Consider the following 12,355-nt stretch of genomic DNA (forward strand, 5'->3'; position numbering starts at 1 on the left):
ATAATATGGCATGGTAGCCAGAAGACCCTGATGTGATATCAAAATTCGTACCATCACAATATTAATTAATGTCCTATCATCATACTAGGTCTTTCTTAAACATAATTAAGTGGAGTCATATGCAATAGAGAAGCAAAATATCTTTCTTGACATTGCACAGAACATATTTGGACACCAATTTGCTGTTACAGGCCTAAGAGTAAGTGTCTCTTAACTCCCTAGGTCTTTCCCATGGATAACAGACATGCACATTTTCTCTGACAGGAGCTTACAATGCTGAGGAATCTCCCACCGATCTAGTTCACTGGCAGGAAAGTAAGAACAGCAAGAATGACAAAAGGCCTCATTTAGACTTCTGCCTTCGACCTTTGCATCATTTGCCAGTGCTTTCTGGTTGAGTATTACAAACCATGCTTTGCTCTCTCCCATTAAGTGCTGTGTTTTCTGCTAAGCAGCTCCTTGTTCTCAGCATTTTCCCCATCGCCCTGTTTTTCATCCCTTCCCAGAGGTGGGCCTTAGGACAGAAGCGGTCTGTTCTCTGCTGCGCTATTCTCCAAAAGAAAAACATTTCCCTTGGCCGTGGAAACTTACTGCCACTCGGGAACACTTTGAAACACTGGTTCATTTTTAGTGAGGCCTCATACCAGTCTTCAAGAGACCTGTCATCCAACTAAAGGGCACAAGCCACAGACTTCAAGGAAAACCCAGTTACCTTCAACAAACAAAAAAAAAAACACCACCAAAAAAAACAAGGCACACACCCCACCCCACCTCCCATCTATATGGTTTGGTCTGCTATCACAAAACCAGCCAATTGGCCCAAATTCAGAAGCACTTCAAAAACTGAGGTTACATAGCAGAAGCAGAGAGGCCTGCCTGCCTGCGGGTAGACCTACAGATATTTTTGTGGTCAAGACACAAAATGAACCCAAGGGATGATGCCTCTTTCTTTCCTGCAAACACAATGTCAGCGGGGAAGAGAGGGGTGCTCCACAAGACACAGGTAAGTCCACTCCTACTCCAGCAGAAAGGCTCAAGGCAAAGTGTGGATGTTCACCCATCACCACACTACGGCAAACAGTCACAGAATCACATGGGGTTGGGGTTGGAATCTGGAGATCATCTAATCCAGCCCCCCTGCCAAAGCAGGTCCACCCAGAGCAGGTTGCACAGGAACGTGTCCAGGCGGGTTTGGAATGTCTCCAGAGAAGGAGACTCCACCACCTCTCTGGGCAGCCTCTTCCAGGGCTCTGCCACCCTCAAAATAAAGAAGTTCCTCCTCATGTTGAGGTGGAACTTCTTATGTTCAAGTTTGTGCCCGTTCCCTCTTGTCCTGTCCCTGGGCACCACTGAAAAAAGACTGGCCCCATCCTCCTGACACCCTCCCTTTAAGTATTTATAAGCATTGATCAGATCCCCCCTCAGTCTGCTCTTCTCCAGACTAAAAAGACCCAAGTCCCTCAGCCTTTCCTCCTAAGAGAGATAAGAGTCACACAGATCCAAAGACTGGGAGAAACTCACTTGCTGGTTGGCCATTGTGTGATACCACCAGAAGAGTCTTGTAGTGATGTAGTAAGCCACCACCACGTCCACAGTGTAGTGGTCATGAGCAAGGAGGATGCAGAACATCCCAACCATGCTGAGTGCCCAGCAAATCCAGTGATACCACCAGAGTCGCCGTGGGGAATCTGGAAAGAAGGACAAGTAGTGATTATTTCAAAGTGTAACGTTATCAGTGTGCAAGACTATTGCTGTAATTAATAGAGGGCATGGACCACAATCCTGGGTGGGTAGCGTGATGCCTGTATTAACATTAAGAGCAGAAATGCTGAGATGACAAAATAAGTATCCTTCTCTTAAGGTGTAATTTAAAACTGTACTTGGGGGTAATCAGATCCTGAGAAAATAGAAAGGTTATGAAATCTTTGAGAAACATATGATATAATACATATGATATAATATACCCTCATCAGTAAAATGAACTGATTTGTATTTCAATATTGATTCTACATAGATGGCAACCCATTCCTCTTGCCTTTCACGAAAGATAAATGCATACATTAAGGCCCGACTCCTGCAAAACGAGCAACCTCACATTTAGCACGGCACTCCTCTCTCTCTGAACTAGGAGAGTCAAAACACCATTCATCAGGCAGGGTGCAGTGGAGGTTTCAATTATATTCCAAACAAAGCATTTTATTTAAAAAAAAATAAAAATTAATTCAGACATCAACATGGTAAAATGTTTTATTTTGTCTCCAAGGTTTTCTTTTTCAGTACACCCTATGTCTTTGAAGTTCTATTATTTTTATTTAATTGAGAAAGTGTGCACTTTTATTTTAATTGTATTTACCGATCAGCACAACAATAATTCTTCAATTAGCAAGGAAGGATACAACAGGAAATTCCGCTTGAACAGTAAGAAACTTACACTCTTTGATAAATAAGTATGTAAGAGTTAATATGACGGTGTGACCGCTGTACAGATAGTCGCCGCACATGTTGTGGGATCCTGTGATGGACAATCCTCCACCAGCAATCAACTTCATTATCCTTCGCAGATGAGATTCCCAGTCTCCAAAAAGCTGGTGGAAAAATAAAACACAAAAGCACAGTAAAATATCAGCACAAACCTTTCAGAGCTTAAAGCAATGGTGATAGCCAGCAACTTTGCCTGTCAGTTAGTCTCTCTTTTTGCTTTGATACACAAGATCAATCACTAAATCCACAGACTTTTCCAGAAGCCAGCAGCACATTTCTAGAGGAGAAAAAGACTGGAAATGAGATGCAAGTTTATTTCTTTATTGATGCTTTGCATCTTTTATAGCTAGTGTTCATGTGAGCACAGGCCGTAGGCACCTCCATTCATTTTTCTAAAATACATTGTATTTGAAGTATTAAATGTATGAAGAATCAAGGAAATAATTACAATTTCCCTATAAATACAATACCCCAAAGGACTACTGTTTTTTTTTATACTTACAGTATAGATTTAAAAGGCACGGAAAAAAGGTGATTTTATTTACACACATATTTGTGTATGTATATATGTGTATAAAAACCCTTCACACCAGGTCACTTCCAGTTGCAACGAAAAACATGGCATCTTTTCAGTGTAATACCAAAGCAAAAGATCTGGCCCAAAAGTTGTTAAATTCCTGTCAGTGGCTAAACCTGCGGCAAAACAGGGAGGTGAGCAGAAATTGTTTTCTATGTTATTTATAAGTACTTATTGCTGCTACTGCATAAAGGTGTAATCTTTCTCCCAGGTCTTGTTGGTGGCCTTTGGTAATGTTTGTGGCTATGCTGGAAAATTATTTTTAGTGGGAATCTTCAAGCAGAGCTAATAGATTCCTTTTTACTCCTATTCTTGCACCGGGATATATAACGGGCATATCTATCTATCTATCTATATATATATATATATGAACCTCACATATGTACAGCGAGGTTCAGAATAATGACTCTTGGAAAACATATGACTTCTGTAATATAGTCTCAAAAATCCAGCTTCACCAATAAAAAGGAATTAGAAATATTTCCAGCTATAGCTAGAATTTTGTCCTGTTCTCTAAACATCTGTTTTTCCTTCTGTTCAAGAGGCAATGCACTCTAAAATAAATCACGCTTAATTTAATTCAATTCATCTTGTTCATAACAGCACAGGCCCTGCAGATGATAATCCAACAGAAAACAGGATGAACTGCCCAAGCTGTATGTTCAGGTGTCGAAACTTAGATTCAATGCACAGAAGAGAGCATCTCACTCCAAACTCTGTGCCCTCTCAGCACCCCACCTTGGAAAGTCTTCAAAATTGTTTCTTTCCACTTCACATTTCAAAAGAAACATATCTGGTGTTTGTCAGAGCATGGTGCCAAACTTCTGTGCCAGCTTTAACTCACACAATCCACGCGAGCAATGGGGATGTTCCTCCACACCTGATAGATTTGCCCTGACCCACCTTCAACCCATGATGTTGGCTCAGACGGTATTTCTGAAAAAACTTCATTTTTTCCTTAGGAAAGGCAAATCTAATTTAAAATTTAAAAGAGGGGTAGACGTGGTGCTGAGGGACATGGGTTAGTGGTGGTTTTGGCTGTGTTATGTTGATGGTTGCACTCAATGACCTTAAAGGTCCCCTCGAGCCTAGACGATTCTATGATTCTAAGCAAACCAAGTCCTTCTGGTGAGGACGCCCCTCTCTCTCCTCTGAGGTGACCAAAGGGCAGCTGGCATTGTCCCAAGACTTTGCTTTTGCTGCTCCCAGTTCTAAAACAAGCCCAAGTATTAAACAAATCCACAAAGAAAATGTATGCTGTGGGGCAAGCACAACCAGGACCTATGGAGCACCTCCAAGACCCAACAGGAGGCAGGAACCGTCTCCGCTCAAAGGAGCGGGACTAACAGATCAATGCGCGTGACCACAAGTGTGCTGCACTCCTACCTCGTTTCATGAAGTTTTAAAATCCACAGTAACCATTTAACTGTCGGAGGGAAACACAGACCCTCCTGGGCTGGCCGTTATAGGCATGTTTTTCTTTTATTTTAAAGCTCAGTCTTGCTTTAAGAAGTGGAAATTATTCATTTCTGACAGATTTAAACAGAGTCTTTGCAGCAATTAAACATTTCCTGCTAACAGTTCCTTACAAAACGTTAAAATGCTCCCCAAAGCCCACTCTTCACAATCATATATAACTCAATAAGGTGCTGAGAGGTTATTCTTTTCCCACCAGTATATTCATAGCTTTCAAGAAAGCCCAGCTAATCCTTCGGCTTAGCGGGGCAACAGAAGAGCACAACATAGGCTTGTCTTTACTTGAGTAATAGACGGACTTGCCAACGCTGTAAATTTCCAGAAGTGGCAGATTTACTCCCTTCAGCCCATAAATAACACTGTTATTTCTCCTGTAATTTCACAATGGCTGACTGATCAAATACAATATTGACTCTTCTCCCACTTGCTTTTCTTTACAAAAGACCTTGGTCCCTCAAAAAGCCACGTGTGGCTTGGCAAATGCTCTGCCTCATCAAACAAACGGCACAGTACGTTTGTTGGCTTTATTTCCCCGTGGAACCAAAGCATTGCGGCTTTGTTTGTACATACCAGCAATCCTCACTGAAACAGCGACAGCACGCGTACCAAGTCAAATCAGGGTTTTACTACTTGTAAGTCAGTGATTTTACTACCTCTCATCTAACTTAGGGCTGTACACACAAAGCCATTGAACTGTGCACGCAGCAGACATTTCACTTTTTTTTTTTTCCCCACAAAATCACAGAATGATACGGGGTCGGAAGGGACCTCTGGAGATCATCTAGTCCAACCCCCTGCCAAAGCAGGTCCACCCACAGCAGGTTGCACAGGAACGTGTCCAGGCGGGTTTGGAATGTCTCCAGAGAAGGAGACTCCACCACCCCCTTGGGCAGCCTCTTCCAGGGCTCTGCCACCCTCACAGGAAAGAAGTTCCTCCTCATGTTGAGGTGGAACTTCTTATGTTCAAGTTTGTGCCCGTTCCCTCTTGTCCTGTCCCTGGGCACCACTGAAAAAAGACTGGCCCCATCCTCCTGACACCCTCCCTTTAAGTATTTATAGGTGTTGATCAGATCCCCCCTCAGTCTGCTCTTCTCCAGACTAAAAAGACCAAAGTCCCTCAGCCTTTCCTCATAAGAAAGATATTCTAGTCCCCTGATCATCTTTGTAGCCCTCTGCTGTACCCCCTCCAGCAGTTCCCTGTCCTTCTGGAACTGGGGAGCCCAGAACTGGACCCAGTGCTCCAGATGGGGCCTCCCCAGGGCAGAGCAGAGGGGCAGGATGACCTCCCTCCACCTGCTGGTCACACTCTTCCTGATGCACCCCAGGATGCCAATGGCCTTCTTGGCCACAAGGGCACGGTGCTGGCTCATGGGCATCCTGTTGTCCACCAGGACTCCCAGGTCTTTCTCCTCAGAGCTGCTCTCCAGCAGGTCAGGCCCCAACCTGTCCTGGTGCAGGGGGTTCTTCCTCCCCAGGTGCAGCACCCTACACTTGCCCTTGTTGAAGTTCATCAGGTTCCTCTCTGCCCAACTCTCCAGCCTGTCCAGGTCTCGCTGTATGGCAGCACAGCCTCCTGCTGTGTCAGCCACCCCTCCCAGTTTTGTGGCATCAGCAAATTTGCTGAGGGTACACTCCATCCCTTCATCCAGGTCATCGATGAATACATTGAAGAGGACTGGATCCAGTACCCTGGGGAACACCACTAGTTACAGGCCTCCAACTGGACTCTGAGCCACTGATCACAACCCTCTGAGCTCTGTCTTTCAGCCAGTTTTCAATACACCTCACTGTCCATTCACTTAATCCACACTTCCTAAGCCTTACCTATGCGGATGCTGTGGGAGACCATGTCAGAAGCCTTGCTGAAGTCAAGGTAGACAACATCCCTCACCCTCCCCTCATCTATCCAACCAGTCATCCCCCTCTTTCTTGTGCTTAAATCAAGTTATAGCACAAACAGCCTCAGGAGAGGCACGAAGATGAACTACTATGGAGAAAGAGCACTTGTGACTAATATATGCACCTTGTTCCCTACCACAGAAGTCCAGTCTGTATTAGATTGCATATCGCCACCACAAACAGCATGTTGCAGTAAGGACCACGTTGACACCAATGCTTGTGTGATATGAGATGGATGCAACACCACCATCCCTGTCCCATCTCCACCCCAAGCATGCGCATTACCCTTCAAGGCCAACTACAAGGGTCTTTCTTGCCTAAGCACCTCTGTCTCAATAGCTTTGTTTCAGCCACAGCTTTTGCAAGCCCATTTATTCCTTAGCACAACAAACAGGAGTCATTTCTAGGTTGGGGAGGAGACAGCAAGTCCTCGCAATAACATGTGCAAAAATATATGCAGGGACAAACAGCTGCGAAGGAGACACGAGTTTCACCAGCCTTAGAAAAGCCTCCGTGGGCCATTTTCAAACACAAGCCATACTTGAGTTTGACACACTGAATTGTTTAGGAATGAGTCGCACGTGCCACCTCCGCGGGTTGCACACCTTTGACTGCTTCGGTGGAGATCGCAAAACGCTGACTGTGCAAATTCACTGAAAATGCTAGAGAAATTGCCTAAATTAGCGCTTTGAAAAGGGTGGGAATGCCTGCACTGCCCCAAAGTAACTGTCAACACCTTCCCTGAGAGGGAAGCTGCTGATCTGCAGAAGGACATCCCCACCATGCCAAACCGGTATTTTCAAATTGGTAACAATTATTGAGAAAGTGTCACTCATGGTTTTGGTAACAGCAGGACAAGAGGAAAACATATAGATTAAAATACAGAAAGGGAGTCAGAAGAAGTTTACCTTTGGAGAACACTTGAAATGCATGCCAGGTACTGGGAGTGTAGTCACATACATTGTAATACACCGATACAGGTATAGTGTGCCAACTATACAAAAAAATCTTCTGCTAATTATAGACCTAGAAGAAAAACAAAAAGAAAAAAAAAAAAAAAAAAGAGAGGAAAAAAAATAAGGACGTCAGTCAACGCAAAGAAAATATGCAAAGGTAAATAAACTACCAACTGTTCTCTTCTCCATGCTTTTGAAACTCGTGACAGTATCAGCTTACACTTGATTACTTTACTAATATTCCCACGCTTTACAGGCCATAAACACAACTAACATTACCCGTGAAGGTGACTACAGTAAATATACGGACTAGAATACAAAAGCCTGTGCAGATTTAGTGCTGAAGATGTTAAAAGGAATTTCATGCCCCACGCTCCTCCATTAGCTTTGAGTAGTCACTAATTTCCTATTCAAGTCAGAGGATAAAGTTGCAATATTTTCATTATCCGATGAAAAGGAGTATGTTTATTTCAGCTGACACACACATTTAGTAATTACAAAGGGCTGCTTGAGGAAAAAATCGCTTGTGTGACCCAAATGAGTAAAAACACATCTTTCCTGAATAGCATTAAAGAGTAAACAATTCACATCAGCAATGAAACCTCCAAAATACAGATTTAGAGCTGCGTTGGCTTCAGGACGGAGTGTTTTCACAAGAAGCCACTTTAAGGCAAGCAGACGGAGCTGCAAAGAGATGTATTTATTGAGGGCTGCCTGCAAGTTGCTGATGTATGCAGAGAGGGCAGATGCATTTCTGGGGTACCACGCAGCAAAACCAGCAAGAGCACACAGTGTAACGAGCTGCAGCTTCGACTCAGGAGTGACAGCCAGCCCCAAAACTGGCCTGCTGAGTTTCACTGCTGCGTACCAGCTAATAACAGCGCAAGGCAAGTGCTATGATGATTAAAGCCCTTCTGGCACATCCATTAGGACAGGAGCTCAGAGTCCACCTATCTGAGCTCGGAGTTGAGCAAAGAGAAATCACTGCCAGCGTTACAAAAATCAAGGGCAAATCCAGTCACAGCAATTTGTGACTTTAAACACTTCAACCCTTTGTGCCCTGTTGGCTTCAAGTTGGGTTTAAATCATTGTTATTCACAATTATGATCATTTGGGGAATACAAGCGTTACAACACAAGCTGTGAGTTCTGGCATTAATTTGTTGCTATTTTTAAGCATTCACTTCTTAACAAAATATTTCTATCAAGTCAAGTTCTTCTCAAGCTCAGGATTGGCCATCTTTTTTATTTTTAATAGCTTTTGTCAGAGTTATTAAACTGTAGTGCTCCACTCAGAGGAGTATGACTTTGCAGTGCCAGATCAATAACAACTTGAGTGTCTTAATTTATCAGAAAAGCTTCAACTATTGCAGCATCATGCATTTTGGACTCAAGTGCTCACTGCTATTGAAACACCGTATTTCATATTTTTTCTTCCTCCTCTTGGTGTAAACATGAACAAAGCCGGGAGTTAAAAATTATACTTTATTAATGTAGCTCCATGGACTGAAATTTAAGAGTGGAAGGCACCATGCCATTGGGGCAGTGGCTTTCCTCTGTGTCTTGTATGGGGAATTTTTCTCTCAGAAGGGTGATCCAATAAAGTTCTCACACTTGTGCCTGGTTTTATAACCAGCCATGAACTTGCTTTGCTTTATAACCTGGTATAAAGACAAACAGGGGGGTTGGCGATTAAAGACTGAGCAGCACTGTAGTTCAAGAGAGTGAAGATGCGGCAGTGTTTTATTGGGCACTGAACTTCTTTTTTATTAAAATTACCCACGAACCTACTTAGTTTAGCTGGATTTAGCATGTTTTAGTTTAGGAAAAATCTGTATCAATGTGCTCTGTACTGTAATATAAAAAAACCCAAAACCCTATTAAAAGCCTCATTTTCCTTTCTCAAAAGAATTTGTGTGTGCGCACACGTGTGTGATTATGAGCCAGCTCATACAACCTCTAAGCGTATTACTGGCCAAGAAAACTTTTATTACAACTATCCAGACCTCCTCTAATGCAGGCAGAGAGCACACTGCTTTTTCAAGCCCCTGAGTGTGCAGACTGAATCAGATGTCAAGCGTGGCCAAACCCCAGATTTTTACTTCTCCCAAAACATCTGGGAATGCTTTCCAGAGAAGTTAATTCTGCCTCAGCAGCTCGCCTGGACTTCTCGAGCTCCCCATGGTATCTGCAGAAAAAGGCTTGGGCAGCCCAGAGTCCCCAGCCAAGACCTGCACACCCACCCGGCTCCTGCTTTCTGATGAGAAACCAAACCAACCCAATGCCATGGGCAGTATTCTATAGGGATGTTCAAAGAAAGCTGTCACTGATTTCCTTGCACCAATTCCAGCACCTTGCCCCGAAGCCAGACAGAAACTCCAGTCTCTACCTGAAGGTAAAATTAATTTTCAGGCAAGAAAGCAGTACCAGGGGCCAAGGGAAACCCTGCACTGTGCTTACCTGGACAGACACACTCAAGACCTCCTTCCATTTTGGCCTCAACTTTGCAGTCCGAAAGAGAAGACATGTAGGTCCTATTCAACATAATCATGCAATCTCTGGACTAAACAAGGAAGACCTGAGTCATCAGTATCACGAATGACACATCTCTATCATCCTTCATTGCTTGGGAGAACAGCAGGCTCAGCTTGGATGAAATCAGGTTATTGGCAAATAATGGATATGGTAGGATAAGCAATAGGATTTTCACTGCTTGGCAAAGAAAAGTGTTTTCTTGAAAAGTCTGAAACTATGAAGTCGCCTCCTTTGGTCAAAGGTTCAACTCAATCACTGACTGCAGTTGAGCTCACGGGTAACAATGCTGCTGGTTCATCAGTGACCCTGAGCTTGCACTTGGAGACACCCATGAATGGTATCTCTATCATCTGAGCAGGCGAGGAACCAGGTCTCATCCTGCCCAGCAATCACCTGCCTTCACATGTTATCTTCAGATCTCGAATGAAGTGTGGCAATGGCTATCCCTGACACCATCAGAGGTCAGAGAAGTGAGGAAGGTCTAGCTGGCTTAATTCCCGCTCTTTATTCTTGAATTAAGTTTCAAAGGGAGGTGATAACCCATGCCACAAAAGTGACTCAGCTCTTTTTATTGCACTTAGCGGCTCACCATCCAAAACCACGAGAATGAGGTCCTCCAGATAAAGCCACCTCACTGTGCTCCTGTTCCTGTCCCTGAGCGCCTCTTCCGTTCTTCCCTTTCTGCTGCTTACTGACAGCTTAGGACTCTCGGACTTTGATACATCTGCTCATTGACATAAAAGAAGACTTTTGGTCTCCAAACCAGTACACACACTGAACCAGCGCTGACCAGCCTATTCCAGGGCTGGGTGATACTGGGAATGGAAAGCTCTGCGACTCCCTGGCATCTTCCCCTAACACCAGAAAGAGCCCTTCTAAAGCAAGTAAAAATAAACACATAAAAGCAAATGGGGACACGGGGGGGAGGGGGGAAGTTGGGGGGGGGATGGGAAATCTTCACGTCTATCAATGATACCAAAATACTTTATGATCAAGTCAACCCATGTCTCACTGTTTCAAAATCACCAACAACCTTAAGGACTCTGCTGTTCTTAATCTAAAAACTCTGCTCAGCTTCATCACAGGACATTTGATCCCTCATATTGCTCTATTAACCTGACACCTCATTCTTGAGAGCAATCCCATGTCACCTTCTCTAGATTCTTCCCTTGGTTTTGAACAACATTTATGCTGAGAGATGGCAAGAAAGTTAATAGTCCCCACGTTCACCATGGGCAGCTGGAGCAGTGGGGAGAGGAGTGCAGTTGGTAGCACAGCAGTTACCAACAGAAAAGTGATACTGGAGCTTACAGCCATAAACAAAACGAGAGGCCAAGCTGGGGTAAATCCTTCCTCCTGTACATATGTGAACATTAAAAAAAAAAAAAGAAATTCCAGGTTTTTTAACCATTCTAGAAACTTTCCTTTCAGGAACACCACCTCTGTAAAAGCGTACAACGGTTTTAAAATGTCACCTGATAAAATACATGAAGTAGTATAAAGTAGCAGAAAAGATGAATAAACCGTCATCTCAGTCTTGTGGATTATTTAAACGTTTGCCACGTTCCTACAGAAATCCACAGCTGTGTTGCACAAGGGTATCCTGCCCCAGCAATTCTCTTCTCAAGCTGCCTGTACCTTATGAAGCTGGTGAAGCACATGCTTAAGTTTAAGTTTTAATGTTTTTCTCCATTATAAGGGCAAGTGATCCATTTTTGCCTCTGTTTCTATTTCTTTTAAAAAGGCAAATCTATAATTCTAAGGTCATTACAAAATCATGTGAACCGAAGAATCTTGTATTTCACACCGTGGGGCCCAAATTACATTCCTTCCTCAGTTTCCTATACAGGGGTCGCAAAAAAAGAGTTATTGAACAGGTAAAGAATGAGATTTGGGCTGGGCAGCTACAGGGTCATGCTTGTGCCTGGTTTTTGAAAGGCAAGGTGAAATGCCACCTCATATTGCTTAAAGCCACTTGACTTTTAACACTCCATTCATAGCCATGGCAGCCTCAAAGGTTTATATATCAGACACTTGCGGTAAGACAGCCCAAGGTGTGGATTTACAGCAATACCCAAAATTAAGCATCTGCATACATTCTGTAGAGGGTAAGCTGTAGGTTACTTCCATTGGCAGGGAAATTCACCTTTGCAATTCTGACCTGTACGAGCAAAGAGGCAGAAAACCGCTAAGACCTTGCAAATTCATTGCATATCTGTGCTTTTGCATATTTTATGATTAGCTTTCGACATACTTTGTGTTTGACATTGCCTGTCCCATCTAATGTCAAGTACTTCAACACTTTTTCTTGCAGTGCTGTTTAGGTGCAAAACCACTGCCTGTTGGTTTTGTCCAAGGGTACCATAAACTTAGGGTAGGTCTATACATCAAGGAAACTATAGAGACACTAAATCCATCACAAGTTGGCTTGC

General features: G+C 43.5%; 1 protein-coding gene across 2 annotated transcripts in view; it reads right to left on the reverse strand.

The window, feature by feature from the left end:
* The window catches only part of SGMS1 (sphingomyelin synthase 1), a 78,724-nt gene that overhangs the window by 2,838 nt on the left and 63,531 nt on the right, over positions 1-12,355 (reverse strand). For both annotated transcript variants that reach the window (XM_074154736.1, XM_074154735.1), the window contains exons 3-5: positions 7,342-7,459; positions 2,432-2,585; positions 1,522-1,688 (exon numbers count right to left, since the gene is read on the reverse strand). In XM_074154736.1, the coding sequence (XP_074010837.1) occupies positions 1,522-1,688; positions 2,432-2,585; positions 7,342-7,459 (439 nt within the window). The remainder of the gene's footprint in view (positions 1-1,521; positions 1,689-2,431; positions 2,586-7,341; positions 7,460-12,355) is intronic.

This window comes from Numenius arquata, chromosome 10 (genome assembly GCF_964106895.1).
Source record: "Numenius arquata chromosome 10, bNumArq3.hap1.1, whole genome shotgun sequence".
Taxonomy (NCBI): domain Eukaryota; kingdom Metazoa; phylum Chordata; class Aves; order Charadriiformes; family Scolopacidae; genus Numenius; species Numenius arquata.